Consider the following 14855-nt stretch of genomic DNA (forward strand, 5'->3'; position numbering starts at 1 on the left):
ATTATTACAGATGTTCCTCTTTCTCCCTCCTCCCCCCCCCCTAGTAGCTCCCCTCCCGTATATTATTTTTTATTTCAGTTAGTGTATGTTTAATTTCTAGCTGGTCTTTTTTCCTGTGGGCTGTTTTGTTCATGCATAGCTGTCTACTTTACTGGGATTGGGGGAGATGCTCATATTTCTGATTCTGCCAAATTGCAGACGTCACTCACATAGGTCTTTTGCCTGTGATATGTTTTGTCCCCAGTTATTCTACCATAGTGTTGACCACCCATCTTTTCTGTTTGTCTTTGAAGATTTGCATCATTTGTCCCATGCAATGGCTCAAATGAGCTTTATGGGGTAAAATCATTTGTGCATCACAGAAGAAACGTGACTTTATGAATGACACAGTGGACCCACAGGTGGTTGGGCCTTTGTGAAGGTTCCTTGAGGAGGCTTTCATGCCTGGTCTTTGTTTTTTGTTGTTGTTTTTTTAAATATATTTTATTGATTATTTTTCAGAGTGGAAGGGAGAAGGATAGAGAGTCAGAAACATCAGTGAGAGAGAAACATTGGTCAGGTGTCTCCTGCACACCCAATGGTGGGAATCTGTCCGCAACCAAGGTACATGCCCTTGACCAGAATTGAACCTGGGACGTTTGTTTTCCCAGGCCGACACTATCCACTGAGCCAAAACTGTTAGGGCAGGAACCATAAATTGAACCTTTAAAACTTGGATACATAGGACAATGCTCCAACCAACTGAACCACACTGGCCAGGGCATTGTGTACTTTTTAAAAAGAAAAATTTCCAGTTTTTCCGTAAACACTTTGGCTCAGTGACAGAGCATCAGACTGCAGACTGAAAGGTCCCAGGTTCGATTTCTGTTAAGGGCATGTACCTTGGTTTCAGGCACATCCCCAGCAGGAGGTGTGCAGGAGGCAGCTGGTGGTTGTTTCTCTCTCATTCATGTTTCTAACTCTCCCTTCTTCTCTGTAAAAAAATCAATAAAATATATATTAACTGCTGAAACCGGTTTGGCTCAGTGGATAGAGCGTTGGTCTGAGGACTGAAAGGTCCTAGGTTCCATTCCGGTCAAGGGCATGCACCTTGGGTGTGGGCACATTCCCAGTAGGGGGTGTGCAGGAGGCAGCTGGTTGATGATTCTCTGTCATCGATGTTTCTAACTCTCTATCCCTCTCTTTCTCTCTGTAAAAAAATCACTAAAATATATTGAAAGTATATATATATTAACTTTTCCCCCCAGTTTTTTTTAGAACAGGCCACTAGAATCAATGAGAATAGAGGCAGAGTGACTAATAGTGGTAATGCTGACCCGATATTTTTATTTTATTTTTTATAAAATTTATTTTTATTGATTTCAGAGAGGAAAAGAGGGTGAAAGAGATGGAAACATCAATGATTAGAGTGAATGATTGATTGGCTGCCTCCTGCACACTACCTCAAGGGGTCCGAGTCCACAACCAAGTCATGTGCCCTTAATAGGAATACAACTTGGGATTCTTCTGTCCAAAAGCCAATGCTCTATACACTGAGCAAAACCAACTAGGGTCAAAAATTTTTTTTTTTTTTAATAATTTAGTGACTTTTAAAAATATATATATTTTTTTGATTTTTGCAGAGAGGAAGTGAAAGGGATAGAGTTAGAAACATCGATGGGAGAGAGTCATCGATCAGCTGCCTCTTGCACACCCCTTACTGGGGATGTGCCTGCAACCAAGGGACATGCCCTTGACCAGAATCAAACCCGGGACCTCTCAGTCCGCAGGCTCTACCACTGAGCCAAACCGGTTTCGGCTAGGGTTAAATTTTTTAAAATACCTTTTTAATGATTTATGAGAGGAAGGGGGAGAAAGAAAGAGAGGGATAGATAGACATTAATGATGAGAGTGTATCATTGGTGAGCTGTCTCATTTATGCCCCTTATTGGGAATGAACCCACAACAAATGTCATGTGCACTTGACTGGAATGAAACCTATGACTTTTTAGTCCACAGGCTGACCCTCTATTCACAGGGCAAACCAGCTAGGGTAGAACCTTTATTTTATTTTATTTTATTTTTTCTTAATTAATCTTTGTTTTTGACCTTTGGTATCTTCAAATGTGTTTGCTCACCCAGTTTCCTGTCATCCTTTCTATGCAGTTGTCTTTTTTTGGTATTCTGTATTACTTATCTTCATGGAACTCTTATTCCCATTTCCTATGGGATGTTTTTCTCATTGATAACTTTACTTACTCTATGATGGGGAAAGATTCTCATATCTCTGATTCTGCCATCTTTTGATTTTACTCTCATAGGTCTTTTGCCTGTGATCTCATTTGTGCTTTGTTGTTCTCTCACAGTGCAGACCATTCATCCTTTTAATGTTTCTTTTTTGTTTAAGGGTAGATTTTCTTTTTAGATTGGCATTATTCATCCCATGCAGTGCCTCAACTAGGATTTAAGAGGCAGAATTCTTTGTGCATCACAAGAGAAACATGATTTTATTGATGACGGGGTAGACCCAGAGGCAATCTTGCCTTGAGGAAGGACTCTGGGGGCGGTTTTCATGCCTAGGCTTTTTTACTTTCATAACTAGAAACCCATTTTGTTCAACAATGTTTTTTACCATTACCCACTCCTCAACCAATTCTACTTCTTCATGCTTAATATTGACACATTGTATACGACTCAGTTTTTTAAATTTATATATAAATATTTTATTGGTATTTTATAGAGAGGAAGGGAGAGGGACATAGAGCCAGAAACATCCATCAGCTGCTTCCCACACTCCCCACTGGGGATGTGCCGCAAGCAAGGTACAAGTCCTTGACTGAAATCGAACCCGGGACCCTTCAGTCCCCAGGCCAACGCTCTATCCACTGAGCCAAACTGGTTTTGGCACGACTCAGTTTTAATAGTGATCATTCTACTCGGATTACCAGCCCATGAATAACCTTATCCTCTGTAAACTTTGAACCTCTACCTCTTTCACACATCTCGCTTTACTGTATTCCAATATTGTTCCAATCCTGCAATGCCTTAGAGTGCATACAAGTTATATTAACTCTGAACATCATGTGCTCTAATATGATTAATTGTTTATGGGTTTGAACACATTGAAATTATTCTACACAGACTCAACATCGGCAGCATGAAAGGTCCTAAAAAGAAGCCACTTGTGGAGTAATAACGGGTAAACCCTGCCTCTCTTGTTTTTGTCCCAGCTTATGCTCTGTCCTCCCTTGGTGAGATTTTCATCATCCATGTACCTTTTGGGCTATGTTATATATATCTGCCATTTCCTGAGAGTCTGACTTTTCTTGAAAATCAGTGAATAGAATCATGTCCAGATGTGGCAAATCAATATAGGTAATGAACATATTCTGTTTTTATCAGGTCAACATGCACTTCACCTACGTTTATTTTTGTTCAGGTTGCTGCTGTGGACTAGAGAATGTGGAGGCCCAGACTGAACAGAAGGTTTCTGTAAGAATGTCACAGGCAAGGAATCCCAAGGTAGCCTTGTCTTCTCAGAAGAGCCACCCCTGTGAGAGCTGTGGGCTCATATTGGGAAACATTTTGCACATGACTGAGCTGCAGGGAAATCAGTACAGACGGATACTGTTGAGATGTGGGGCATGTGCAAAACGATTTTATTTCAGTGCAAAATTTCACCAGCAGCATGTGAGAGAGAATACTTTAATTAGAGATATGGAAAGGATCCCACTTGCAAACGACTGCAATTTCAATGTGTTTCAGAATCGTTTTACATCCGGGGAGGTTGGACAGAGTTGTCACACTGGCGAAAAGTCTTATAAATGCAGTGAATGTGGAAACTCTTTTAAAAGTAGAAATGGTCTCCGATATCATCAGAAAGTTCACATTGGAGAAAAGCCTCATCAATCCAGTGAATGTGGAATATCTTTTATCTCCAAGACTGTACTTCATCAACATCAGAGAGTTCATCTGGGAGATAAGCCTTATAAATGCAGTGAATGTGGAAAATCCTTTGCAAGCAGCTATGGTTTCAGATATCATCTGAATGTTCACACTGGAAGAAAGCCTTATAAATGCTATGAATGTGGAAAATCGTTTACTGGGAGCAATGCTCTCCAGTATCATCAGAGAGTTCACACTGGAGAAAAGCCTTATAAATGCAGTGAATGTGGAAAATGTTTTGCAGGGAGCAATGATCTCCAATATCATCATAGGATTCACACTGGAGAAAAGCCTTATAAATGCAGTGAATGTGCGAAATCTTTTACAAGGAGTACTGGTCTCAAATTTCATCAGAGAGTTCACACTGGAGAAAAGCCTTATGAATGCAGTGAATGTGGAAAATCTTTTACCTGGAGCAGTACTCTCCAATATCATCAGAGAGTTCACACCGGAGAAAAGCCTTACAAATGCAATAAATGTGGAAAATCTTTTACAGGGAGTAAAGGTCTGCAATATCATCAGAATGTTCACACTGGAGAAAAGCCTTATAAATGCAGTGAATGTGGGAAATCTTTTACTCAGGCAACTGCCCTTCGTTATCATCAGAGACTTCACACAGGAGAAAAGCCTTATGAATGCAGTGAGTGTGGGAAATCTTTTAGAAGTAACAATGGTCTCCAATATCATCACAGTGTTCACACTGGAGAAAAGCCTTATAAATGCAATGAATGTGGAAAATCTTTTACAAGTTACAGTAGTCTCCAATATCATCAAAGAGTTCACACTGGAGAAAAGCCTTATCAATGCAGTGAATATGGCAAGTCTTTTACCCAGAGTAGTCATCTTCCTAAACATTGCAGACTTCATTCAGAAGAAAAGTCTTATCAATGAAATGAATGTGGGGAATCTTTTACCTTAAGAACGTCCTTCATCAACATCAGAGAGTTCATGCAAGAGAAAAGCCTTATAAATGCAGTGAATATGGAAAATCTTAGACAACTAAAAGTCTCCAAAATTATCAGAATTCACACTGGAGAAAGCCATTATGAGTACAATTAATGTGAGGTTCCTCTCTGCCAAATTTCTAAATTTGCTCTCTGCATAGGAGTAAAAATGTGAGAAATTTCTTAGATGTGTAGGAAATGTAACTTCTTAGTTAGGACTTTACAATAGTACAAGAAAATTTGTGAATCCTCATTTTTCTGAATTGCGTCTCATACATTTAATCACCTATGTTATGTAAAGTTCCCAATAGTGTTTTTGCTGTTGTGTTTGTTTTTATGTTGGAACACTATGTAATTATGTTGCACTTTCTAACATACAGAGATGTCCAGCCAGATCTGTGTCACAGCACATTTCTGTTGCTGCAGGTATTTCACCCAAACATCTTATGAGGTCCCTACTGATGGTATCAGTCAGCATCCTCATGTACCCAGGGAAGCTAACTCTGTTGTCTAATTTGTTGAAGAAAATTAGGAATATCTGAGCCCTTAGTTCTTACTTGTTTCCCTGTCATGAGTTACCACATAGGACTGATAAGTGTTGGCCTCATTAAACATAATGTTGCAGAAGAATTGCTATTTTCATGGATACACTTATTGTAGATGCTAATGATGAATTTATTGAGTGTCTAAGTCATCAGTGGGAGAAGTGCCAGTTTCCGGTTTCTTTCTGTGCAAAATAATGAAGGATTTGCCGAAACCAGTTTGGCTCAATGGATAGAGCGTCGGCTTGGGGACTGAAGGGACCCAGGTTTGATTCCAGTCAAGGGCATGTACCTTGGTTGCGGGCATATCCCCAGTAGGGGGTGTGCAAGAGGCAGCTGATCGATGACTCTCTTGCATCGATGTTTCTAACTCTTTATCTCTCTCCCTTCCTCTCTGTACAAAATCAATAAAATATATATTTTTTTAAAAAATAATGAAGGATTTATCCTAAGACTTCTTTAACTTAATCTTTTTTTAAAAGAGTAAATCTTAATTTTTCAGATTATTTTAATTGTCCCCCACCCTCTCCGCCCCCACCATAGATTCCCTGTACCTGGTTCCCAACCCACCCTCGGCCCTCACCTGCCTCCCACTTTCCTCATCCTTAGATGTACGATTTTTGTCTAGTCTCTTGCAGCATTCCCCACACTCCCTCCCCCCTCCAGAACTCTGTTGGTTCCCTTTCTATGCCCCTGATTATATTATATTTAGCAGTTTATTCTGTTCATCAGATTTTTAATTCACTTGATTTTTAGATTCACTTGTTGATAGATATGTATTTGTTATTCATAACTTTTATCATTCCCTTTTTCTTCTTTTTTTTAAAAATATATTTTATTGATTTTGTAGAGAGGAAGGGAGAGAGATAGAGAGTTAGAAACATGGATGAGAGAGAGTCATCGATAAGCTGCCTCTTGCACACCTCCTACTGGGGATATGCCTGCAACCAAGGTACATGTCCTTGACCGGAATCGAACCCGGGACCTTTCAGTCCCCAAGCCGACGCTCTATCCATTGAGCCAAACTGGTTTCGGCCCCTTTTTCTTCTTCTTAAAGAATACCTTTAGCAATTCATATAATACTGGTTTGGTGTTGATCAACTCCTTTAGCTTTTTCTTATCTGTGAAGCTCTTCAGCTGACTTTCAATTCTTAATGACAGCTTTGCTGGGTAGAGTAATGTTGGTTGTAGGTTCTTGCTGTTTATCACTTTCTGCTTTTAATGTTCTTTATTTGTCTTTTGCTCTTGGCATTTTAATTTATGATGTGTCTTGGTGTGGTCCTCTCTGGATTCCTTTTGTTTGGAGTTTTGTAGGCTTCCTAGACTTGTAAGTCTATTTCTTTCACCAGGTGGGGGAAGTTTTCTGTCAATTCTGTCTTAAAAAAGGTTTTCCGTATCTTGATCTCTCTCTTATTCTGGCACTCCCATAATTCTGATGTTGGTACACTTGAAGTTGTCCCAGACTTCAAGTGTCAAACTCAATCAGAGAAGGGGCCAAAATCTAAAATCCAGCCTAAATCGCGGGCCGAATGGTTTACTGAACAGTCATAAACTGTCATTGTGATGGAAACGCAGCGGAATGCAGTGATGACAGCGCGGTGCGGGCCACATTGCAAGGCCTGTCGGGACGGATTTGGCCCGCGGGCCTTGTGTTTGACACGTGTCCCAGAGGCTTCTTCTACTATCCTCAAATTTTTGGATTCTTTTTGCTTTCCTGGTCCAGTATTTTTTGCCTCTTTGTATTTCAAATGTTTGACTTGATTCTTGCATTCCTCTATTCTGCTGTTGGGTCTCTGTATAATATATATATTTTTAAATATATTTTTATTGATTTTTTTTACAGAGAGAAACATCGATGAGATAGAATCATAGATCAGCTGCCTCTTGAACACCCCCTACCAGGGATCTGCCTGCAACCAAGGTACATGCCCTTGACCGGAATCAAACCCGGGACCTTTCAGTCCGTAGACTGACGCTCTACCACTGAGCCAAACTGGTTTCGGCTGTACAATATTTTTTATTTCAGCTGAAACCGATTTGGCTCAGTGGATAGAGCGTCGGCCTGCGGACTGAAAGGTCCCGGGTTTGATTCCAGTCAAGGGCATGTACCTTGGTTGCAGGCACATCCCTGGTGGGGGGGGCGTGCAAGAGGCAGCTGATCGATGATTCTCATCGATGTTTCTATCTCTCTCTCTTCCTCTGTATAAAAAAATCAATAAAATATATTTTAAGAAAAATTTTTTTTATTTCAGTCAGTGTATGTTTATTTTTTAGTTGGTCTTTTTTCACATCCTCGGGGGTCTTGCTAAATTTATCAGCTTTTTCTTGGAAATTCTTGGAAAACCTTATAACCTAGATATACAGTTTTGAACTGTATATTTAGTTGTTTGATTTCTTACATTTCTTTTGCTTGTAATCTGTTTTTTGTGTGTGTGTCTTTTGCATTTTTGCTGTCTCCCTGAGTTGGTAGTGTAACTTTGTGTGCTAGGTGTTACAGCCTCCCCCGTTACCTGAGGTGGACACTTTTGGTGTACCCCTTGTGGACTGTGTGTACAGCCTTGTTATAGTTAAGCCTTGGTTATTGTTGGTATCACTAGGAGAAATTGTCCTCCAGGCCAATTGTCTGTGAGGATAAGCTGTAGTCTATATTAGTAGACAGCCTTATTTGACAAGTTTTTTTTTAAAAAAATTATCTTCCCATTTATTTATTTATTTTTACATATTTTATTGATTTTTTTTTGCCTCCCTCCCTCCCACACATCCCTTCCCTCTCCAGAGTTTTATGTCCATTGGTTGTACTTATATGCATGTATACAAGTCCTTCAGTTGATCTATTATCTCCCCAGATCCTCATCCCCTCCCCGCTGTAATTTGACAAACTGCTTGTTGCAGTTTTTTATCTTTTTTAAAAATTATATTTTGATGCATTACAAATAGTACACATGTCTCCTTTTCCCCCTCTTGACCTCCTCCCAGCCTTCTTTACCCCTTACTCAACAAGTCTTGGAAAATTGCAAAAGCCTTTGTGCTCAGTTTGGATGGGGCGGAGTTTCAGGGTGGAGCCCACAGAATTGGCTTTCTGTCAGCCCCGCCCTATGAGGTGTGGCTCAGTGCTTGGCCATCATCTCCTGCAATACAGGGTTGTAGATTTAATTGCCGGTAGGGATATATGCTGAGTTGTGGGATAGGTCCACAGAAGTAAGTGTGAAGTAAGTCACTGGCCAATATGGCAATCTTCCATCAATGTTTCTCTCCCTCTCACTTCTCTATAAAAATGACTGAACTTATTTTTAATATATACATATATATATATTTTTTAATTTTTTTTTTTTTACAGAGGATGAGAAAGGGATAGAGAGGTCGTAACACCCATGAGAGAGAATCGTTGATCAACTGCCTCCTGCAAAACTCCTATTGGGGATGTGCCTGCAACCAAGGTATATGTCCTTGACCGGAATCGAACATGGGACCTTTCAGCCTACAGGCTGTTGCTTTGTTCACTGAGGCAAATGGGCTAGTGCAATAAACTATTCTTTGAAAATAAAAAATAAACCTTTATCTATCAGGTTTGGATCAATGGATTGAGTGTCAGTGTGGGAGTAAATGTTCCCAAATGGGATTCCGGCCAAGGGCACATGTCTGGGTTGGGGGCTGAATCCCCAGTAGTGGGTGTGCAGGAGGTACCATCAATGATTCACTCCCCCTCTCCCTTCCTCTCTGAAATCAATAAGAAATTAATTTTTTTTAAATTTCTTTATTGATTAAGGTATCACATATTTGTCCTCAATCCCCCATTCCAATCCCCCACTCATGCCCCTATCCCCCTATTGTACTTGATCACTGGTTAGGCTCATATGTGTGCACATAAGTCCTTTTCTCCCTTTTATCCCCACCCTCCCTTTGAGGTTCAGTAGTCTGACCCTGGCTCCTTATCTCTGGGTCTGTTCTTATTCATCAGTCTATATTCACCATTTCCCCTAGATGAGTGAGATCATGCCCTACTGGAAATATACTTACAAGAATAAAAAATGAGATAAGCAAGAATCGTTATGTTGAAAGGCATATTAATCAGTCTGCAGTGAGTTTCTGGGTCACCAGTTCTTTTGAGACCCAATTTCAATGTCAAACAGTTCCTTATGTGTACATGTCAGCAATGGTATTTCATTTCTGGATGGTGGTTATGCAGTTTCAACCCTCTCTGGTTTGGTCCTGGGCAACCTGCAATGATACACAGCTGCTGACTGCAAGGAATTAATTTTATTTATTTTATTTTATTTATTTATTTATTTAAAAATATATTTTTTATTGATTTTTCACAGAGAGGAAGAGAGAGGGATAGAGAGTTCGAAACATCGATTAGAGAGAATCATCGATCAGCTGCCTCTTGCACACCCCCCACTGGAGATGTGCCCGCAACCAAGGTACATGCCCTCGCCCGGAATCGAACCCGGGACCTTTCAGTCTGCAGGCCGACGCTCTATCCACTGAGCCAAACCAGTCCCGGCAAGGAATTAATTTTAAAAACAAAAAACATCACTGTCTAGGAGCGTGTCTCAATAAGAAGGAAGTGATTCAACCAATTGCCAACCTCTATGTTCTGCTAATAAGCAATAAAGATTGTTTTAAAAAAATAAACCTTAACTGATTGTACTTTTTTTTTTTTTTTCATTTTTCCAGTAGTGTGTGAGGGATTCACATCCTAAAGAATATTCTGTTTTGTCAATCATTCCTTACTAAACATTTTGTAACTTCGTATGCTCCCTCACTGCTTGATTGTGCTTTTTCTAGAATCTTATGGTGAGTCTTTTCTCAAATGTGTATTTGCTGTTTGTGTATCTTTGTTAAAACCTCTGATCATATGTTCTGCCTCATGTTTTATGAGTTTTGGCAATTTTGTTGAACAAAAAGACAATGGAATAGCAAATATAGATGTTAGAATTTCACTCATTGTGTTCCTTTTTGATTTAAGGTAATACATTTTTGTATGGATATAATGTGTTTTCATAATTTTTACCTTTTAAAATATATATATTTAGAGTTTTTAAAAATATGTTTGTTTTTGTTTTTGTTTTTGTTTTTTAAAAATATATTTTATTGATTTTACACAGAGAGGAATTGAGAGGGACAGAGAGTTAGAAACATCGATGAGAGAGAATCATCGATCAGCTGCCTCTTGCAAACCCCCTACTGGGGGATGTGCCCACAACCAAGGTACATGCCCTTGACTGACATTGAACCCGGGACCTTTCAGTCCGAGGGCCGATGCTCTATCGACTGAGCCAAACCGGTTTCAGCCGAAGGACTTACTTTTATTTTCTACATATTTGAGCCAAACTATTTGTTGTTTAGATGCCTACAATGCTGGCACCATTCAAGGTTTGGAACGTGGGAATCTGCATCTGAGAAAATGATTTTGGATCCTAGGGTCTCACAACCTTGCTTGGAAATAATTATTTCATCTTTTAATGCAGTTCCAATGTCTGCATTCAGAATGAACATTATTAATGGAAGAGAATATTGCTAGAGCGAACTATAGGAAGGCCTAATGGAGTTATACAATGAACAGTGTTTACATACCTAGAAGACAAAAAGGCTCTATGAAGCTGACAACAGGTGGGTATCAGTAGGCCATAATTAAAAACACTGATTCCCAAGAGGTGAGAGAATTAACATTAGATATGGCTATGCTGAAATATTGCTACCATAACATCTTTTTCCTCCTTATTCATGATAACTTGAGGGAAAATAGTTGAGAAAATATAATATGGTGTTACCAGAAAAATGTAGAACTGTGGGAGGAAAGCCATAGTATGATGTTTCATAGCTTTTGCCATCATTTACTAAGGATCCCATCTACTTCTGAGGGTGAACTTGTCTGTGTTACACAGCAGTGCATAAAACCACATGTTCCCTACAAGGCTTGTTCAAAGGCTGTATGTAAGAAGAAGGAGATCATCGAAAAAGAAAATATTCTATGTGATAGTGAATCATTGGGTGATGGGTCTGTTGGGGATATGAAATGAGCATCACACAGGAATGACTAGCATTGGATGTGAGAATGTTAAAGCCCACATTGAAAGGAGGTGAGAAGGAGATTTGATTTTATCATGAAGATGTTTTATGGACAAGAGTGCCCTGCACAGGGTTCCCAAGTCAGAAGTTTTGTAGTTCTTTTAGTTTTTATTAATCCTCGCCTGAGGATATTTTTTTCTATTGACTTTAAAAATTTTTAATGTATTATTTGTTTTTAATTGATTTAAAGGAGGAAGTGAGAGATATACATATCAATGATGGGAGAGAATCATGCATGGCCTGTGCACAGTCTTCCCCCTACTGGGGATGTAGTGCAAAATGCAGGCATGTGTCCTTGGTATGAAATCAAACCCGAGATACTTCAGTCCTCAGGCTGATGCTCTATCCACTGAGCCAGACCAGGGAGGGGTTTGTGTCAGAACTTTGCTGAGAGTGTCTGACCACCTCTGCTATCATTCTGCCAGTCTTAGTGTCCTGAAGGTTACTTTCATTTAGAAATTATTTCCAGCCCTAGCCTGTTTATTATTTTTTCGAACTCCTCTGCTACATTACTTCATTTTAAAGCTTTATGACATGTTCCAATTGGATGTATACTTCACTGTGCGTGTTTTGCTCTGAATTTTAAAAAGTAGATTTTTATTGATTTCAGAGAAGAAGGGAGAAAGTAATAGAAACATAATTGATGAGACAGAATCGTTGGTCAGCGTCCTGCATACTCTCCCCCCCAACACACTCACACAGTGTAGTTCAAACCCACACCTCAGGCTTCTGTACCCAAAACAGAAATCAAACCCTAATCTCTTTCATAGGTTGCTTCTCTACAATAAGCCACACCAGGCAGACTTGGTCCTAAATTTTAAGTAGTACAAGGTTCTTACAGAGTTATGAACTTTAAAGATTCACTGCACGTATGCACACCTATCACTATTTGTTGTTTATAATATTTCATGTGGTTTTAAAGTTTTGGAGCTATAGATACATAGATCATCTTTCAGTATAAATATGTATTTCACTTATTTTAAGTATAATTTGTAAATATTTCTGCAATATTATCTCATTGAGAATGCCTGAAACATCAACTCTGCTGACATCTTTATTATGTCCCTAAGGATGAATTAACTTTCACCATGATAATTAGGGTGGCATCTTCACATAATAAAAACACCAGTTACATTCCCAGAATTCAAGTCTCCCAGTGTTTCAAAAGTGTATTGGTATTTATTGATGTTTGAGTAAAAATTAAACAACAGAATTCAATGTGAAGTTTATATTAGCCCTAACTGGTTTGGCTCAGTAGATAGAGCATCAGCTTGCTGACTGAAGGGTCCCAGGAAGATTCCGGTAAAGGGCATGTACCTTGGTTGGGGATACATCCTCAGTGGGGGTGTGTGCAGGAGGCAGCTGATCCATGTTTCTCTCTCATCGATGTTTCTCTCTTTCCCTCTTCCTCTCTGTAAAACAATAAAGTTATTATAAAAAATAAAGTTTATATTGTTGTGGCCAGTAAGACCCTGTCGAGGCAGGGCTCCAGGCCAGGGAAGGAACGAGCAACCAGACCTACAACAAAGAATGTAGCATGATACGCTTTAGCCAAGCATAAGTGTTAGTCATAAAATATTTCTGTTGCAAGGCCCAACCCCCAGGCAGGCACATCCTGTTTTCAGTAGCCACAAGGCAGAACAGACCAAACCAGGTCAAACATAGACTGCTTAAGCTGAAAATAACCTCCCACCCCAGGTGTTGTATAAGCTTTAAATGTTACTGTACTAGTGGAATTTTTCTATAACTTATAACTGAAGTTTCTTTGTTAAAACTTTTAGCCAATCATAATTTGCCAGGCACCCCTAAGACAGGGATAAAAGTAGCATGCTTACAGTGGGTCGTAGGTCTTCTTGCTCGCTGCTGTGTCAGTTGAGATGTGAGCTTGGACTCGAGTTCGTAATAAAGGCTTCCTAAATTCCAATTTGGCTGACTGGTGGTCATCATTCCCGGGTCGCCCGCAACAATATGTTAGGTCTTTATTTCAAATACCTTCCCCACAGTCTACCTGTATAATATACAGTCTATATTATGATGAGTTGCATTGGTCTCACAGATAATGTGTTTACATAAAATGGACTCCAGTCCCACCGAAACCGGTTTGGCTCAGTGGTAGAGCATTTGTCTGCTGTTGAAAGGTTCCAGGTTCGATTCCTGTACCTTGGTTCCGGGCGCATCCCCTGTCAGGGGTGTGCAGGAGGCGGCTGGTCGATGTTTCTCTCTCATTGACCTTTCTAGCTCTCTCTCTCTCTCCCTTCCTCTCTGTAAAAAAATCAATAAAATATATTAATAAATAAATAAATAAAGGACTCCAGTCCCTTTACCAGGAAAAGTAACAACTCTTTTTTAGCCCTTTTCAAGATGTCTTCATCATGAGGAAGGTCATTTCCCAGTGCCCTGACCAGCAGATGGCAATGTTTCCCTTCGATTGATATGGAGAATCCTTCCATCACCTTCTTGGACGCTGGACCCACATTACCCAGAAGGCCTTGTGAGGAATGCCGCCAGTTCAGCCAATGAAGGGTCAGAAAAGGCCTTTCTCTTGCGTCACCCGCGTTCAGGGGCGGGACTTCCGGTGCGCTCTGGGCGGCTATTGTTCCTCAGGTGGAAGGCTCCCGCCGGCAGCGGCAGAGGCGGGTCCTCGGAGCGGGAATACCGAGTCCTCGCCGCTCAGCTCGCACGTGTGAGTGGAATTCGCTGAGGCCCCAGGTTCCCGCGTCCGTGACGGAGCAGAGACCCTACCCTCCCTCCCTGCGCCCCTGCTGCTTCCCGGCCGCTCCGCTCTCCGCCCAGATCCGCGCACAGCGGCCCGGCCATGGCCTCGCTCAGGGGCTCCGCTGAGGTGAGTCCGCGCCCCCCTCCCACCACCCCTGCCCTCGCCGCCTCCGCACCCTCCGCCCAGCAGCCCGGGGTCAGCGCGCCTGTCCCTCCTGCAGCTCCGTCCCCGTCAAGGACCCCGAGGAAGGCAGAGCGGAGAGAGGAGCGTGGTGGCTTCTGAGGACACAGGAAGTGCGGAGCAGAGTGGACAGGGGTGACTTGTGTCTGAAATTCCCCTGCGGAGGTGGGTGGTGAGGATTGAATCCAAGGTCAGAGACGGGCAGGGAGGATTTCAGAGCCGAAAGCCCTGATCTCCCCAGGCTGTGCTATATTTAATATAATTACATTAAACCCTGGTACCGGGTTGTGCTACAGATCCTTCTGGAACCTCTCAAGCACTCTCTGGATGCCATATGCCTCTGGGTGAGCTCTGAGAGACCTTGTGCTGTGGAGCACAGGGGTCCGAACCTGGGATCCGAAGTTGTGATGAGGTGAGACATTACATAGTGGTGTGCACATCTGGAGGGAGTGTGAACTGATGGTACTGGAAAGCTGA

The 14855-nt window shown here is 41.1% G+C and overlaps 1 protein-coding gene across 2 annotated transcripts in view; it reads left to right on the plus strand.

The window, feature by feature from the left end:
• Window positions 1-14855, plus strand: part of LOC118710241 (zinc finger protein 420-like) — a 48280-nt gene that overhangs the window by 8264 nt on the left and 25161 nt on the right. For both annotated transcript variants that reach the window (XM_045575965.1, XM_045575964.1), the window contains 2 exons: window positions 3419-3999; window positions 4084-4525. In XM_045575965.1, coding sequence (XP_045431921.1) covers window positions 3419-3999; window positions 4084-4525 — 1023 coding nt within the window. The remainder of the gene's footprint in view (window positions 1-3418; window positions 4000-4083; window positions 4526-14855) is intronic.

This window comes from Pipistrellus kuhlii, unplaced genomic scaffold (assembly GCF_014108245.1).
Source record: "Pipistrellus kuhlii isolate mPipKuh1 unplaced genomic scaffold, mPipKuh1.p scaffold_m20_p_71, whole genome shotgun sequence".
In the NCBI taxonomy this organism is placed as follows: domain Eukaryota; kingdom Metazoa; phylum Chordata; class Mammalia; order Chiroptera; family Vespertilionidae; genus Pipistrellus; species Pipistrellus kuhlii.